The sequence below is a fragment of the Chiloscyllium plagiosum genome, unplaced genomic scaffold (genome assembly GCF_037043375.1).
Source record: "Chiloscyllium plagiosum isolate Xiang-an unplaced genomic scaffold, Cpla_swu_hap1 HiC_scaffold_27, whole genome shotgun sequence".
NCBI classification, from domain to species: Eukaryota; Metazoa; Chordata; class Chondrichthyes; order Orectolobiformes; family Hemiscylliidae; genus Chiloscyllium; species Chiloscyllium plagiosum.
The window spans coordinates 90,541,371-90,560,002 of NW_028270165.1; the positions used below are offsets into that span (position 1 = coordinate 90,541,371).

An 18,632-nucleotide genomic window follows, 5' to 3' on the forward strand; every position below is an offset into this window, starting at 1 on the left:
ACAGATATTCCCACATCTAACGGAACGGCGTCATATCGAAAGGGGGCAATCTGCATTTTAAAGGGACGTGGACATTTTAACGGGTATTGCTGCAAATAAAGAGGTTTAAATGGACGAGATTATATTTCAAAAGGATGTGGGCACATTCAAAGGGATATCTTCATATGTAAAGTGACGCAGTTATATCTGAATGAATCTACATTTCGAAGAGACGTTGCCCTATTTATAAGTAGAGACAATAGGTGTGAATTCTGTCTGTGTCCCAATGTTGAGTCAGACTGACATTTTACTTAGAAAAGCTCGGCATTTAAATTACATTCTTGAGAAGGTAATTTGTAGATTCGGGTTGGCCGTGCTAAGTTACCCATAGTGACCAGGGATGTACAGGTTTGGCTGGATTGGCCATGGAAAATACGGAGTAAGGGGTTGGGTACGGGTGGGATACTGTTCAGAGGGCCAGAGTGAAATAGATGGGCTGAATGGCCTGCTTCCTCATTGTCAGAATTCTATGACCCTCCCCACAAAGGAGCATTTTATCTGCATCTATCATGTCAAGCCCCTTTCAGAATTCTACTGGTTTCAATAGTGGTATACAGCACAGAAACAGACCCTTCGGTCCAATTCGTCCATGCCGACCAGGATTCCCAAACTCAACCAGTCCCACTTGCCTACATTTGGCCCCTTTTCCCTCTCAACCTTTCTATTCATGTACCCATCCGAATGCTGTTTCAATGTTGTCACTGTACCTGCATCTACCACATCCTCAGTAAGTTCATTCCACGTGCAAACCACCCTCTTTCAAAATGTTGCCCCTCCGGTTCCTTTTAAATCTCTCTCCTTACATTTTAAAAAAATGCCCCCCCCCCCCCCCCAGGTTTTGAGTTCCCCTGCACTAAGCAAGAGCCCTTTGCTATTCAGCTTACCTCCACTCCTCATGATTTTATCAATCTCAATGAGGTCACACCCCCCAACCTCCTGTGCTCCAGTGAATAAAGTCCCAGCCTCTCCTTATAACTCAAACCCTTCCAGTCCTTACAATATTCTGGTAAGTCTTTACCAAACCCTCTCTGATTGTAATTGGAAGAATACTGGGCCATCAGAACCATACTCAGTACTCTGAAAGTGGCCTCACCAACAGCCTGTACAACCTCAACATGATGTCCCAACCCCTCTACTTCATGGTGTGAACAATGAATGCTATGCTGCTAATTGCCTTCTTAACCACCCTGTCTACCTGTGATGCAACTTCCAAAGAACTATGTACCTGAACACCACTCCCCCCCGCCCCATGTCTGTCTGTTCTATAACATGACCCAGGGCCCTACCATTATCTGTACAAGTCCTGCCCTTCCTTGTTTTAGCAAAATGCAACCCCTTGCTTGTATTAATACCTCTCTCACACATGCTCCCCCTCAGACACACAAACACACGTTTCCCACCCCCCCCCCAATACTCTCTCAGGCTTATATTCCATCACGCTCACTTTACCAAGCATGTACACACTCTCACACACAAACTCACATGCACGCGCACACAATTCTTTGGGGTGAATTTGTATTGGCAGAATTATATTTGCAGATACATTCAATTTTGCTCAAAAAGCACACAATTTCCAGGCAGTCAATCTATGTAATATTTTATGAATTCCTCCTTGGAAATAGAACCAGTCTGATCCAAGATTGGGGTATGACAGACTCGAACCTCACACCTTTAATGCATTGTCTGAGCTGTCAGCCTTTTTAAAAATAAAACCTTAAGTCATCTCAAGAACGTAACTGAAAAGATGTTCTGGGATTTACATATTAATGAACCAAAACCTGCAATCCATTCTCAACGATGGGAGACTGAACAGCAATCTAGGTTTGTTCAGTATATCCTATCAGTTGCATGACACTGTGAGCTTTTGCTATCAATTCTGTGTCTTTTGATCTGGCTCCACAGCTACCCGGTGAAGGAGCAGCGCTCCGAAAGCTAGTGCTTCCAAATAAACCTGTTGGACTATAACCTGGTGTTGTGCGATTTTTAACTTCAGCCAGGCCAGTCCACCACCGGCTCCTCCACATCGTTTCCACTGAACACAGCCCACACCTCCCGATGCTGCCAGTAAACGTTACAATGCTGATGAAATGATGCACTCTGCACTCCTGAAAAACTTACAATTTCTAATGATACTGGCTCCTCATTCACTGCTCTTTCTGATAGACAACATTGGAAGCTTAGTGCAGGAGGCTGAAAGAACTGATCAGCTTTAAAACAAAACCTCTTGGAGCTCAAAGCTTTCAATGAGAGTCTGAGCCCGGCGGTAAGTTCAGGTAACCTTTATTGCAACCCAACTTTGTTACAGCTTCAGGTCCCCCTGCAAAAAGGCAGAGAAAAAGTAGTTGCTTTTTAAACAGCTCAAAGTCAAAGTACATACACTTCCCCCAGTCCCCCACCTCACATTCTTTACTATTGGTTAGCACCCAGTCGTCCCTTTGTAACTGGATCCTTGGTACAGCTGTAACCCAGAGGAAGTGTTGCCTCACTCAGCAATTTCAATCCATACTCTGACTCCTAGTAAGTTTCTCCCCTCTCATTTGCCGAGTAAGGAGGGGCGGGGCAGTGTAGAGTCAACCACACTGCTGTGGACCTGAAGTCACGTGTAGGCCAGACCGGGTAAAGGATGCAACTTGGCCATCACTGTTTCAATTCCCCTACAGGTGGTGCCTCCGCAGGGCGGAGGAGCAGGTGTAAGCCTTCTTGCATTGACAGCAGGTGAACGGCCTCTCCCCCGTGTGGACACGCTGGTGGGTCAGCAGGGTGGAGACCTGGGTAAAGCACTTCCCGCATTCTGGGCAGCTGAAGGGCCTCTCCCCCGTGTGAACCCGTTGGTGGGTCAGCAGGGCGGAGGAATTGCTGAAGGCCTTCCCACACTCGGGGCAGCTGAAGGGCCTTTCACCTGTGTGAACCCGTTGGTGGGTCAGCAGGGCGGAGGAATTGCTGAAGGCCTTCCCACACTTGGGGCAGCCGAAGGGCCTTTCACCTGTGTGAACCCGTTGGTGGGTCAGCAGGGCGGAGGAATTGCTGAAGGCCTTCCCACACTTGGGGTAGGGGAACGGCCTCTCCCCCGTGTGGACCTGCTGATGCCTCCGCAGGTTGGATGAATTGCTGAAGGCCTTCCCGCACTTGGGGCAGGGGAACGGCCTCTCCCCTGTGTGGCTGCGTTGATGAGAGTCCAGGGAAGATGGGAAACAGAAGCTTTTCCCGCAGTCATCACACTTCCATCGTTTCTCCAAAAGGTGGGATTCCTCAGGTTTCTCCATGGCCAACGCTTCAGTTTACACAAAAACATGCATACAGCCCCTCCCTGCCATCAATTCCTCTTTCCAGGCCGTAAAGCGGTTACATGCTCCATACTCAGTGCGCTGCAACAGTAGGGTCTCTCATCCAGTCCCACTGACGCTGAAAACGTACCCAAACAGGAACCAAAACACTTTGCTCCTTCTCACAGAATCATAGTTGAAAATTGTTGCGGTCCGAATGGACTGAGTGACTGTCAGACATTGACGTCAAAGTGAGGACTGCAGACGCTGGAGAGTCAGTCAAAAAATGTGTGGCATTGGAAAATCACAGCAGGTCAGGCAGCATCCGAGGAGCAGGAGGGTCAAGGTTTCGTGCATTGGCCCTTCATCTGTTGATTTTGAAACTTCAGTCTTCAGATTTTCAAATACTCTGCAAAAAGAGATTACAAAAGCCATCACTATCAGTGCAGGGTAGAAATTCAGAACAAGCAATTCTACTTTCTGTGGAATATTCTTTTGTTGTTCCACAAAATTGAAAGTACCATCCCACTCTCTCTCCCCCTCTGTTCTCACTCCGCTCTAACTAATTCCCCTGAAGATGCTGATTCAGGATCTTACAGGGACAGAAAAAGCAAAAACATCAAGACTGACATCTCTCTGAATTTTGGATACCTCCACCTGAAAGTTAATATCTTTCACAACACTGGGATCCTGCTGAGAGTGAGCAGGTCTGATTTTGGGAAGCAAATAAAAAGTGTCAATTCAGGGTGAACCTGCAATGCAGCCTCTTTTTGAAGGACCAGACACAAAATAGTTATCGACCCGGGAAGGTGGGAGCAAAATGAGACCTCAAGGCATTAACACCAACACACTTCAGTCAAACTCTTCTGCTCCCAGTCAGGGCAAAACATGCTCCGAAAGTCCAGCCTTCACAACCACACTTCTGCTTCCACTGAAGACAATTAGAGTCACACAGCGCAGAAACAGACCCTTTGGCCCAACCTGCCCGAGCTGACCAGATATCCTAAATTAATCTGGTCGCATTTACCATCACTTGGCCCCGATCCACTGAACCCTTTGTATTCATACACCCATCCAGATGCCTTTTAACTGTTGGAATTCTAGCAGCCCCCACAATTTCCTCTGGCAGCTCATTCCTTAAAAGCACCACCCTCTTCATGAAAAGGTTGCCATTGAGGTCTCTTTTACATTTCCCCACTGCCCTCACCCTGAACCTATGACCCTCCAGTTCGGGACTTTCCCATCCCAAGAGAAAGACCTTGTCTATTTACCCTATCCATACCCCTCATGATTTTATAAAAGTCTCAGACTCAGGCGCGATGGGGAAAACAGCTCCACCCCATCCTTCTGTCCCTCCTCGCCCGGGTAATTAAGACACATACCTGAGTTTGCAGAGTCTGCTGCCTCCTTGGATTCACTCCAGTTGCCACAAGTGAACAGATTCCCCCCACACCGTCCCAGGACGAAGAATTGCCGAGAGGGAGGGAGTTTCATGCAAACTGACAGGGCCACTTCACGTTGTGATGCCTTCAATGGGTCAGGGGTGGGGTAGGGAATGGGAAAAGGGGCGAGAGGAAGGGGTGGGGCGCGGCCAGCCAGCTGGCTAGGCCCGCACTGCCCTGCACAGTTTGCAGGAATTCCTTCCCTTCACAGAATCCCCACAGTGTGGAAGCAGGCCACTCGGCCCGATGAGTCCACACCGACCCTCCGAAGGGTAACCCACCCACACCCATTCCCCTGCACCTGTTGCTCTACTCCCTGACTATCACACCTAACCTGCACATCCCTGGGCACTATGGGTAATTTAGCATAGCAATTTCCCCCCTAACCTGGACAAAGATAAAAATCACAACACCACGTTATAGTCCAACAGGTTTATTTAGAAGCACTAGCTTTTGGAACACTGTTCCTTCATCAGGTGATTGTGGAGAATAAAATAATAAGACACAGAATTTATAGAAAAACATGACAGTGTCCTGCCACTGAAATGATACATTGAACAAACCTGGATTGTGAAGTCTTTCATCTTTTCAAATGGGTTGCAGGTATCATTAATATGCAAATCCCAGAACTTCCTGGAAAGCACCTTATCAAGCGAACTTAAAGTTTTATAACAAAAAGTGACATTTGAGCTCAGCTCTGCAAATGTGCATTCACGTGTGTGTGTGTGTGTGTGTGTGTGTGTGTGTGTGTGTGTGTGTGTGTGTGTGTTTGTGTGTTTGTGTGTTTGTGTGTGTGCACATGAGAGAGAAAATGTCTATTCCCATCCTGTTTATCTCTCTATCTATTTGAGAACAGGTGCCTTACTTCAGTTGGTGTAAATATTGTTGTAAATCATAGCTGGGTTCTCATAGTTAGATGTAAGGGAGAGAGAATTCCTCAAGTAGGATAGTATAAGAATCCTGGGAGAGCCCCATTTGTGGTTTACTTTCTCATGAACAAACATTAAACACGAGCACCTAGTCATTTCTAATTTGGTTCCATTTTTCTTGTGAGATCCCCTGCTGTGATTACACTGTGCCTGGATGACAGGCTGGGAGACTGTGGGTTGGGGCTTGATTGACTGAATGCTTTATTGTTCCAGAAGGTGAAAAAGGGGACAAAGCTTCAGCAGAAATCCAGCAGAGCTGAGCACAGACCGACATCATACTCCTTGGGAACAGGGAGATCAACAGAGGGCAGAGAAACCAGGCCCTGAAACCCGAGCTGACATCAGACTACCCTGTGATCAGTGCTTTGATTAGCAGTGCCAACCCTCTACCTTTACCAAGCTTCCCATTAGACAACACCCTCAATATACAGAATCTAATCCTTGCCATCCTAAAGCCATGTCTTTGTAAGGAGTCTCAGACCATAATTATTCACTTCAATGTGTGCAGTCAATTCATTCCCTTTTGTTACAACGCGGCACACATTCAGACTCACCATGTATCATTTCAGTTTTTGTGATCTTTAGAATCCAGTTTTGATTGCTGGTACATTTACTCTCCCTGTCTCTTTCTCTAATGTTCATTTCCCACATCACCTCACTGCTCACCGGCCTTGGTTTGGATTGGCCATGCTAAATTGCCTATAATGCTGACGGATGTGCAGGTTAGGTGGGTTAGCCATGGGAAATGCAGGGTTACACAGTTACATAGCAATAGAAGCAGGAGAAGGCCATTTGGCCCGTCCAACTTGCTCTGCCATTCATTAAGATCATGGCTAATCTATTCATCATCTGAGATCCCCCTCCTTGCATTGTCCCAACTACCCTTAATTCCCCTACCATTGCAAAAGCCCATCCAACTGTGTATTGAATATACTTAATGAAGCTGCCTCTACTGCTTCATTGGGCAGAGAATTCTATAGATTCACTACTGTCCAGGAAAAGCAGCTTCTCCTCATCTCTGTCCGAAATTTACTCCTCCTAATCTTGAGCCTGGTTTCATTCACCAGTAGAAATGACTCAATAAGTAGAGCTTCATCCCCACAGTGCAATGAATTCCCACTTTGCACCAAAACCTCGGATTTACTCACTCACTCAGTTGCTGTCTCACAAACGCAAGATTTCATTGTAACTTCTTCTGCTCCCAATAAGGGCAAACATCTTTGAAAGCTCCTCTGAAACTCCAGCCTTCACAATCACACTTCTGCTCTCTCTGAAGATGATTAGAGTCATACAGCACAGAATCAGACCCTTTGTCCATCCACACATCATTCCTGATGAAGTGCCCGGGACCAAAATGTCTACTCTCATGGTCCTCTGATGCTGCCTGACCTACTGCCTTTTTCTAGCACCACACTTTGCCTCTGATCTCCAGCATCTGCAGTTCTCTCTTTCTCCACATCCCAAAGTAATACATTTAAATAATACACTGTCTTTCTGCTTTTTTTTCCATTGCAAAAGCTATAACTTCACATTGTGGTACTACATTTGCCCACGTGTTTGCAAATTGTGGTCTTCTCTACTTCGGGGAGACCGAGCGTAAACTTGGGGAACGGTTTGGCGAGCATCACAGCCGGGTCCGTAGAGGCTGACCAGACCTCCCAGTCACCACTCATTTTAATTCCCCTTCCCACTCCCTTTCTGACAAGAACATCTGAGGCTTCCTCTATTGCCACAACGAACCAAACCGCAAATTGGGGGAACAACACCCCATCTTCCGCCCGGGCAGCCTACAGCCCTTAGGACTCAACATCGAGTTCTCCAATTTCAAATAACCTCCTTTTCCATCCCCCGACTCCCTTCTCAGCCCCGTGCCCCTCATTTCCACTTCTCCCTTTCACCATCCTCCAGAGAACAGAGGTAGCTGGGTAACAGTTAGAGGTGGGAAGGGGACGAAGCAGGCAGTGCAGGGATCCCCTGTAGTCATTCCCCTAAACAATAGGTGTACCGCTTTGGATACTGGTGGGGGGGGACATCCTAGCAGGGGTAAGCTGCAGTGACCGGGTCTGTGGCGTGAGGTCTGGCTCTGAGACTCAGAAGGGAAAGGGGGAGAGGAGGAGAGGGCTAGTTATAGGAGACTCTCTAGTTAGAGGGACGGACAGGCGATTCTGTGGGCATGGGCGAGACTCTCGGATGGTTTGTTGCCTCCCGGGTGCCAGGGTCCGAGACGTCTCGGACCGTGTCTTCAGAATCCTTAAGGGGGAGGGTGTGCAGCCAGAAGTCGTGGTGCACGTTGGCACCAACGACATAGGTAGGAAGAGAGGTGGGGAGGTTATTCAAGAGCTCAGGGAGTTAGGCTGGAAGCTGAAAGCTAGGACAGACAGAGTCGTCATCTCTGGGTTGTTGCCGGTGCCACGTGACAGTGAGGCAAGGAATAGGGAGAGAGTGCAGTTGAACACGTGGCTGCAAGGATGGTGTAGGAGGGAGGGCTTCAGGTATTTGGACAATTGGACTGCATTCTGGGGAAGGTGGGACCTGTACAAGCAGGACGGGTTGCACCTGAACCAGAAGGGCACCAATATTCTGGGGGATAGGTTTGCTAGCTATCTTTGGGGGAATTTAAACTAATTTGGCAGGGGGATGGGATCCGGACTTGTAGTCCAGCAAGTAGGCTAGCTGTTTGTCAGGATGTCCAAGTATGTGGGGAGGCTGTGAAGAAGGTAGCACTGACAGGGAATACTTGCGGACACAGAGATGGGTTCAAGTGCGTATACTTCAACGCAAGGAGTATCAGAAAGAAGGTCGGTGAACTTAAGGCGTGGATAGGTACCTGGGACTACGATGTTGTGGCCATCACGGAAACGTGGATAGAAGAGGGACAGGAATGGTTGTTGGAGGTTCCTGGTTACAGATGTTTCAGTAGGATTAGGGAGGGTGGTAAAAAAGGAGGGGGGGTGGCGTTGCTAATTAGAAATGGTATAACAGCTGCAGAAAGGCAGTTCGAGGGGGATCTGCCTTTAGAGGTAGTATGGGCTGAAGTCAGAAATAGGAAAGGTGCAGTCACTTTGTTGGGTGTTTACTATAGGCCCCCCAATAGCAGCAGAGATGTGGAGAAACAGATTGGGAAACAGATTTTGGAAAGGTGCAGAAGCCACAGGGTAGTAGTCATGGGCGATTTCAACTTCCCAAATATTGATTGGAAGCTCTTTAGATCAAGTAGATTGGATGGGGCGGTGTTTGTGCAGTGTGTCCAGGAAGCTTTTCTAACACAGTATGTAGATTGTCCGACCAGAGGGGAGGCCATTTTGGATTTGGTACTCGGTAATGAACCGGGACAAGTGATGGGCTTGTTAGTGGGTGAACATTTTGGTGATGGTGACCACAATTCTGTGACTTTCACCTTGATTATGGAGAGGAATAGGTGCGTGCAACAGGGTAGGTTTTACAATTGGGGGAAGGGTAATTACAATGCTGTAAGACAGGATCGGAGGAGCATAACTTGGGAGCATTGGCTGTCGGGGAAGGATGTCGTGGAAATGTGGAACTTTTTCAAGGAACAGATACGGCGTGTCCTAGATAAGTATGTACTGGTCAGGCAGGAAAGAAATGGTCGTGTGAGGGAACCTTGGTTGACGAGGGAGGTTGAATGTCTTGTAAAGAGGAAGAAGGAGGCTTACATAAGGTTGAGGAAACAGGGTTCAGACAGAGCAGTGGAGGGATACAGGATAGCCAGAAGGGACCTGAAGAAAGGGATTAGGAGAGCCAAGAGAGGGCATGAAAAATCTTTGGCGGATAGGATCAAGGATAACCCAAACGCATTTTATGCGTATGTGAGAAACATGAGAATGACGAGAACGAGGGTAGGTCCAATCAAGGACAGTAGTGTGAGACTGTCTATTGAGTCGGAAGAGATAGGAGAGGTCTTGAATGAGAACTTTTCTTCAGTATTTACGAATGAGAGGAACCGTATTGTTGAAGAGGAGAGTGTGAATCGGACTGGTAAGCTAGAGGAGATACTTGTTAGGAAGGAAGATGTGTTGGACATTTTGAACAACTTGAGGATAGACAAGTCCCCCGGGCCTGATGGGATATATCCTAGGATTATGTGGGAAGCAAGAGAGGAAATTGCAGTACCGTTGGCAATGATCTTTTCATCTTCACTGTCAACGGGGGTGGTACCAGGGGACTGGAGAGTGGCGAATGTTGTGCCCCAGTTCAAAAAAGGGAATATGGATAACCCCGGGAATTACAGGCCAGTTAGTCTTACTTCGGTGGTAGGTAAAGTAATGGAAAGGGTACTGAGGGATAGGATTTATGAGTATCTGGAAAGGCACTGCTTGATTAGGGACAGCCAGCAGGGATTTGTGAAGGGTAGGTCTTGCCTTACAAGTCTGATTGAATTCTTTGAGGTGACCAAGCATGTGGATGAGGGTAGAGCAGTGGATGTAGTATACATGGATTTTAGTAAGGCATTTGATAAGGTTCCCCATGGTAGGCTTATGCGGAAAGTCAGGAGGCATAGAGGGAAATTTGGCCAATTGGATAGAAAACTGGCTAACCGGTCGAAGTCAGAGAGTGGTGATCGATGGTAAATATTCAGCCTGGAGCCCAGTTACAAGTGGAGTTCCGCAGGGCTCAGTTCTCGGTCCTCTGCTGTTTGTAATTTTTATTAATGACTTGGATGAGGGAGTCGAAGGGTGGGTCAGTAAATTTGCAGATGATACGGAGATTGGTGGAGTTGTGGATAGTGAGGAGGGCTCTTGTCGGCTGCAAAGGGACTTGGATATGATGCACAGAGCTGGGCTGAGGAGTGGCAGATGGAGTTCAACCTGCCAAGTGTGAGGTTGTCCATTTTGGAAAAACAAATAAGAATGCGGAATACAGGGTTAACGGTAGGGTTCTTAGTGAGGTGGAGGAACAGAGGGATCTTGGGTTCTATGTTCATAGGTCTTTGAAAGTTGCCACTCAGGTGGATAGAGCTTGTAAGAAGGCCTATGGTGTATTAGCGTTCATTAGCAGAGGGATTGAATTCAAGAGTCGTGAAGTGATGTTGCAACTGTACAGGACTTTGGTTAGGCCACATTTGGAGTACTGTGTGCAGTTCTGGTCGCGTCACTTTAGGAAAGATGTGGAAGCTTTGGAGAGGGTGCAGAGAAGATTTACCAGGATGTTGCCTGGAATGGAGAATAGGTCGTACGAGGATAGGTTGAGAGTGCTAGGCCTTTTCTCATTGGAATGGCGAAGGATGAGGAGTGACTTGATAGAGGTTTATAAGATGATCAGAGGAATAGATAGAGTAGACAGTCAGAAACTTTTTCCCCGGGTACAACAGAGTGTTACAAGGGGACATAAATTTAAGGTGAAGGGTGGAAGGTATAGGGGAGATGTCAGGGGTGGGTTCTTTACCCAGAGAGTGGTGGGGGCATGGAATGCGCTGCCTGTGGGAGTGGTAGAGTCAGAATCTTTGGTGACCTTTAAGCGGCAATTGGATAGGTAAATGGATGGGTGCTTAAGCTAGGACAAATGTTCGGCACAACATCGTGGGCCAAAGGGCTGTATTGTTCTGTGTTCTAACCTGATTTCTTCCACCCATTGACTAATCAGGCCATACCCTCTCCCTATCTTCACTTTAGCCCCAGCCCCCAGCCCCCAGCCCCAGCCCCAAGCCCCAGTCCTGAAGAAGGGTTACACCCGAAACATCGACTTCTCCACTTCCTGATGCTGCCTGGTTTGCTGTGTACTTCCAGCCTCCTGTCTGTCTATTTTGCCAATTGAGACACAGACCTCGACCACGTTTCCATAGTCCGTCCCCTCCCTGGGTTCAATACCTTTCCTTTAGTTGCTGCAAGTCAACAATTGAACTCCGGAAAGAAATAGAAATGGCAAAGGAGGCGAGGGAAAAAAAAGTGCCGTACTCACAGATCTCAGACAGAGGAAGGAGTTTGCAGTCTGGGTGAAGCTCAATCTTGATTCAGAAAGAGAGGAGCAGGAGCAGCGGCTTCAGAAACTCATGGTCCAACTTCCGCATTCAGACAATAGGGTGGCTCTGATTGGCAGGAGGACCAGTTTCGTTCTGGTCCTCCACGATTCCCTATTGGGCCATCAAAGGAAGGTCGCGCGCCTTTTTTTGTGTGGATAGCAATGAGCATGCCCAGAGTTTTGCTGACACCGGTGGGCATGTGCACTGCGTTACTGACACCGGGAAACATGCGCAGTATGCTCACTGGGGATGCTGGTGTCTCTTGGAGAAAGTGAGGACTGCAGATGCTGGAGACCAGAGTTGAAAAGTGTGGTGCTGGAAAAAGACAGCAGGCCAGGCAGCATCCGAGGAGCTGGAGAATCGACGTTCCGGGCATAAGATTCCTGAAGAATCAGCACCACACTTTTCAATGCTGGTGTTTCTGTCAGATGTTGAGTCCAAATGCCAATAGGAAAAAAGGGGTTGAAGCACAATTTGTTTTTCCCTGTGATTCGACATTGTATTACTTTTGCATTCTGTCTGGCTGCTCAACTTTTGTATGTCTTTTGCCCACGTTGGGGGGCGAGTCCAGAACTGGAGGGTATGGGTTTAGGGTGATAGGGAAAAGGTTTCTGAGGGGCAACCTTTTTGCACAGACGCTGGTGCGTGTCAGCCAGAGGAAGTGGTGGAGGCTAGTACAATGATAATATTTAAAATGCATCTGGATGGGGATATGAATAGGACAGATTCAGAGGGATAAGTGGCCAAATACTGGCAAATGGGTCACGAGGTTAATTCAGGATATCTGGTCGGCATAGACCGAAGGGTATGTTTCTGTGCTCTGTGACGCTATTTCTAGATAGTTGGAACCAACTTCACAAGACGAGGACTAGGCCATTCACCCCTTACATTCAAGATCAAAGTGGTGCTGGAAATGCACAGCAGGTCAGGCAGCATCCAAGGAGCAGGAACATAGACGTTTCAGGCAAAAGCCTCGAATGCTGCCTGGCCGACTGTGCTTTTCCAGCACCGCTCTAATCTTGAATCTACTCCCCAGCATCCGCAGTGCTCACTTTCGCCCATCCACCCCTTCCAGCCTCTCCTGAGCAGTGGCCTGACTGCGCTTATTTCAGTGCAAGTTTCAGAAAAATTTCAGCAGCTCTTTCAAAAAACGTGAACGTGCTTTCTGACTTAAATGATGTTTCTGAATATATCATTTTAGGTATTCTCAATTTTGAAGATCAGCCATCTCTCACCCCTCCTGACTCCCAGGTAGAGTCATCACCATCCATTATCTCCCTCTCTCTGTCCTTTGAAGGGTTTGATACAGCGGTCAAAGATTGTTCAAGGCTCGGGAAAGGATGGGTGTGATGGGGGCTGGGGAGAAAAGAGACCGAATGGATGGGGGACATAGAGAGAGAAAATGGCCGGGGGATAGAGGGTGGAGGTCGAGAGAGAGTAGGGGGTACAGAGAGAGAGAATGAGTGGGATTGATAGAGAAATTGGGCGGGGGAGAGAGGGTGGGCGTGGTGAAGTGGGAGATGGCACAGGGCAGGGTGACACTAGGCTCACGGATACACAAGATGGCCACTGAGCCATCAGTTGGCCAACTTGACACACAAGATGGCCGCCGGATCACAATACGGAGAGAAACAGCAGAGCAGATACAGACCTTGCCTGGGGCCACCAGAATGTTAGCACAATGGACTCACAACCCAGGTGATTAGTTTAAGGCGGGTGGGGGAGAGAATACACATGAGTAATGAACACTGCCCGCCGAAGTGTCTGGGTCTGGCCATCACCTCTTCTCGAAGTGCTAACAGCTTGATACAGACTCAATACCAAATGCTAATAGCCAGGGCTGCAGGAATCCTCCTTCTCAGGAAGAGCAATTAGCGCCCATTACTACAACAATGGATTTCCATGCAGACATTGAAATGGACAATGTCTGCACTGAAACTGACAACGACTGTGCGGAAATTAACAAAGGCTGTGCTGGAACTGACAAAGACTGTACCGAAACCATCAATGATTCTACAATGATTACCATAAACAAATCATGTTATAAAGACAATAATCTCATCCCTGACCGATTGTATCACAAGATGTTTCAAAGTTTCTTGACGTGTGCTCCGGGTCGAGAGAAGTCTCGCAGCTGACACTGTGCTGTTGGTGTCTTTCTCTCCCCGGAGCCCCGGTATTTCCTTGTGCAATAAACTCTATCATTGAACCCCAATTCTGACTCCGAGCCTGGTATATTTCAGGGGAGAGAGAATGGGTGGGGTGGCAGATGGTGGGGGGAGCGAGAGAGAGAGAGAATGGATGGAAGAATGGACATGGGACAGAGGGCGGGATGAGAGAGAATAGATAGGTGGGGAGACGGACTGGACAGGGGCTGAGGAATGAAACGACAGGGGTACAGAGGGTTCCGTGAGAGAGAATGGACAGGATGTTTGGAGTATAGAGGGAGAATGGGCAAGAACCTGGGGATGGAGAGAGAGTGGACAAGGGGCGCTGTGGTTGGCGGTGGGAATGGACAGGGGGAGCTGTGGGTGGTGGGAGGAAAGAACGGGGGTGCTGTGAGTGGTGAGGGAGAATGGATAGGGGGCGCTGAAGTGGCGGGGAAGAAATGGACAGGGAGCGCTGGAGTGGCGGGGGCTAATGGACAGGGGGCGCTGTGTGTGGCCAAGATCAAAAAGGTTGATGACAGTCAACACTTATCAGATTGTTTCCCGAACAGAAAAACTTACACTGCAGACTCCCAGAAGAGGGGTGTTTCACCTGTATTCCTTCAATTAGTTTTGAAATATTGTTGTGTATCTGAATTGTTCAGGGATACCTGGTACATAGTGAGATGGCTTTGGTTGTTGGAGGTCAGTCATCTCAGTTCCAGAACGTCTCTGCAGGAATTCATAGGGTAGTGTATTCTTAGGCTCAACCATCTTCATCAATGACCGTCCTCCATCATAAGGTCAGAGGTGGAGATATTCGCCAATAATTGCACAATGTTCAGCACGATTCAGCACGAAGCAGTTCAGTTTGAAATGCAACAAGATCTTAACAATATCCAATGGGCTCAGGAGTGGCAAGTAACATGTATGCCATGCCAATGCCAAACAATGACTCATCCCCAAAAGAGATAATCTGACCACTGCCCCGTGATATTCAATAGTGTTACTGTCACTAAACACCCCACTATCAACATCATTGGGGTTTACCATTGACCAGAAACTCAACTAGACTAATCACAGACACAATGGCAGCAAGAGCAGGCAACCGGTCAGGAATACTATGGCGAGTAACTCACCTCCTGACTCCCCAAACCCTGTCCATCTTCTACAAGGCACAAGTCAGCAGTGTAATGGAATACTCTCCCACCAGCTTGGATGGGTGCAGCTTCAACAACATCCAAAAAGCTTGATACCATCCAGGACAATGTCGCCTGCTTGATTGGCACCATCTCCACATACATCCACTCCCTCTGCCCCACTGTTCAGAAGCAGTCGTGTGTACGATCTACAAGACACAACACAGAAATTTTCCAAATATCTTGAGAAAATACCTTCCAAACCAACAACCACTTCCATCTAGAAGGATCAGGCAACAGATACTTGGGAACACAACCACTTGCAAGTACCCCTCCAAGCCACTCACCGTCTTGACTTGGAAACATATTGCTGTTCCTTCAGTGTTGCTGGGTCTAAATCCTGGAATTCCCACCCAAAGGACACTGTGGACCACAGCAGTTGAAGAAGGCGGGTCACCATCACCTTCTCAAGGGGAACTAAATGCTGGCCAGCCAGCGATGCTCATGTACCACGAGTAACTTTTAATAAATGATTGAAACGGAGGGTTGGAAACTGCAAACTAAAAAAAAAATCAACGTTCAGGTGGAACAGACGTCGGGCTTTGATTCGGTCCTTACTTGAGGACAGATAAAGAGTGTTATACTGACACTGAACTGGAAATAGAGAGTTAAACACCTGTAGTGTTTCACTCAGTGTATCAATCGAAAATCGATTAAAGATTAGCTCTTGACCTTTTCGTCATTAACACATAAAAAAGGACGGTAACGACGGCATATGGGACTCTTGATTTCATCTCTTTAATGGCTGATTTAGTGCCCACAATCCCATGCGGTCCAGACACCTCTCTATTAGCTGTGAGCAGTGTTCATGGTGCGCATGTGTGAGCTCGGAATGGGGCCCCGCCCCTCGTCGTTCTGATGGACGGGGAGACCAATCTTTTGGAATTCCTGGAGGACCGGAAGGGGCCTGGTCCTCCTGCCAATCAGAGACCCCCCCCGCATTGTCTGAATATGGAAGGTCGACCATGAGCTTCTGAAGTTGCTGTTGCTGCTCTCTCTCTGAATGAAGATTGAGCTTCAGTCCAGACTGCAACTTCCTTCCTCTGTTTATCATCTGGGAGTACCGCACTCTCTTTTCTCGCCCCCTTTCCCATTTCTTTTCACATCCTTGGGTTCAGCTGTTGGCCTGTAGGAGCTGAGGGAAAAAGAAAGTCAATCGAGGGAAAGGGGCAGACTCTGGAAAAGGTTGGTCTAGATCTGTGCCTGTTAATGTTTGACAGGCTTTGTTTCCTGAGCTTGAGACATTTACTTCTCTGGCAAAAAAGGATGACCTCTTGATCCATGTTGGGGATGGAAGTGGATTATGCTGTGGGTGGCTTGCTCGTAGTAGTCCAATAAGTATTGGATAAGTAATCATGACACACAAACCTTGGGTTATTGACTGTCTATTTGGGAGCTCACGGGAAGAGCCAAGTCGACCTAATGGTCACAAGTCACTCCGACAAGAAACAGAGAGTTGTATAATTATATAGTTTACAATCATTTAACAATTAGCAAACTGTTAATTGTAGGAATTTGAGCAACCCAAGTCACTTTGCCCAGCGACGTAGTGTCCGGATAGTGTTGGTTAGTAGCTGATAAGTATACAATAGGTCCTTGCAAAGAGAAGGATATTCCCATGCAAGGAAAGAATTTGTTTATCAGGTAGCAGTACAGCTGCAAGGTCGATTGTCTCTGTTGAGTCAGGGAATTAAAGGTGGTTGGGACAATGCAGGGAAGAGGAGCTTAGACAATGGATACATCAGCCATGATCTTAATGTAGGCTGGAAGGGCCAAATGGCCTACTCCTGCTTCTATTACTATGAAACTATAACCCTGCATTTCCCATGGTTAACCCACTTAACCTGCACATCCCTGGGCACTGTCGGCAATTTAGCATGGCCAATCCAAATCAAGGCCGGTGAGTAATGTAGTGATGTGGAAAATGAACATCAGAGAACAATAGAAAGGGACAAGGAGAGTAAATATACCAGCGATCAAAACTGGATTCTAAAGATCACAAAAACTGAAACGATACATGGTGTGTCTGAATGTGTGCCACATTGTAACAAAAGTGAATGAATTAACTGCATACATTGAAGTGAATAATTATGGTCTGAGACTCCTTACAGAGACATGGCTTCAGGATGGCAAGGATTGGGTCCTGGATATTGAGGTGTAGTCAGATGGGAAGCGAGGTACAGGCAGAGGGTTGGCACTGCTCACCAAAGCACTGAGCACACGGTAGTCTGTTGTCAGCTCGGGTTTCAGGGCCTGGTTTCTCTATCCTCTGATCTCCCTGTTCCCACAGAGTAAGATGTCGGTCTGTTCTCAGCTTTGCTGGACATCTGCAGAAGCTTTCACGCCTCTATTACAGCTTCCAGAACAAGAAAACATTCAGTCAATCGAAAGTCAACCCACAATCTCAGCCTGTCACCCATCCAGACACAGAGTGTAGTCACAGCAGGGAATCAAACAAGAAAAATGAAACAAAATCAGAAATAAATAAATGCTTAATGTTTGTTCATCAGGAAGTAAACCAGAAATAGGGCTCTCCAAGGATACTGATAGTGCCCTACTTGAGGAATTCTCTCTCCCTTCAATGTAACTATTGGTACTGTTGGGACAAAATAACTCGTGTGCCAAATCGTTTAAAGCAAAGTAGTCAGGAGAGGAGACCTTGAGCAAATAACTAGCTTTATTCGTTGCCATTGGTGAATACTTCTTAGTTCAAAATAAAGTCTGACATATTCCAATAAAATACAGAATGTTACAAGTTTTATGGTAAAACACAAGCCCCACTCTTCATTAATTATGCAACTGAGGGGCAGTCGTAAGGTTCACATACGTTGTCCAGACCTACATTTCTTAATGTCTACAAAACTGAATGTTATCTTATACTGCAGGTTCAGCTCAGCTCGAATTACCACTAAGGGACAGAGAGAACCAATCCATCATTCTATGAAGCAGCACAGTCTAATGGCCTGAGGAGCAGAGACAGCCTGCAGCTGCAAGGTCAGGCTATCAAAACAGAATTCCTTAGCCAGGGCTCAGACAGCATTCTGTTAACAGGCTACATTTTACTGCAAAAATTGCTTTGTGACAAAATGGCTTCCATGCAGTTTTGTCAATTTTGATCACATTCTCCCACAGTCCCTCCTTTTTTATTAAAAGGAGGGATTATACCCAGAGCCAGGGGGGGTTGTCAGGGGTTGGTGCTTGGAGATTGAACTGATAGTCCTCGGGTTCAGTAAGGACAGGGGCAGAAGGCTCCATGGATTGGGAATCATCATCAGGGGTTTCATCAGGAATGGGAAATCTCGGCATCTGGGAGATCGCTGGAGAGGAGGGCCACAACAGTGAACTGAGCCGAGCACAGGATTGTCTGCGGGGTGACTTTGATATCCAATCGAGCAGTTCCAAAGGCAGGGGGAAAGAAAGCTGCAAGTTGCTCAAACCCCATAAGGGCTTGCTTGGTACGAGTTCAGGACGGATGGTGATATGGGCACATACCTACCAGCTAGAGTGGTTGACCTTCTGTGTAAAAAGAAAAGTATTAAACTGTAATTCCTGTTTACTAGAGGTTATCAGGCCCAATCAAACATAGTTAGTGAAAGAAAGATAAGGAAGAGTGCAGTGAAAGGCAGAATGATCAGG

At 47.3% G+C, this 18,632-nt stretch overlaps 2 protein-coding genes across 2 annotated transcripts in view; one reads left to right on the forward strand and one right to left on the reverse strand.

Moving 5' to 3' along the window:
* LOC148144981 (uncharacterized) overlaps window positions 1-18,632 on the forward strand; it is a 234,475-nt gene that overhangs the window by 111,399 nt on the left and 104,444 nt on the right. The gene's annotated exons all lie outside the window — the stretch shown is intronic.
* LOC148144985 (uncharacterized) lies at window positions 2,694-3,648 on the reverse strand. Its single transcript, XM_087975451.1, has one exon. The coding sequence runs from the start codon at window positions 3,300-3,302 to the stop codon at window positions 2,694-2,696; it is 609 nt and encodes a 202-aa protein (XP_087831577.1). The 5' UTR covers window positions 3,303-3,648.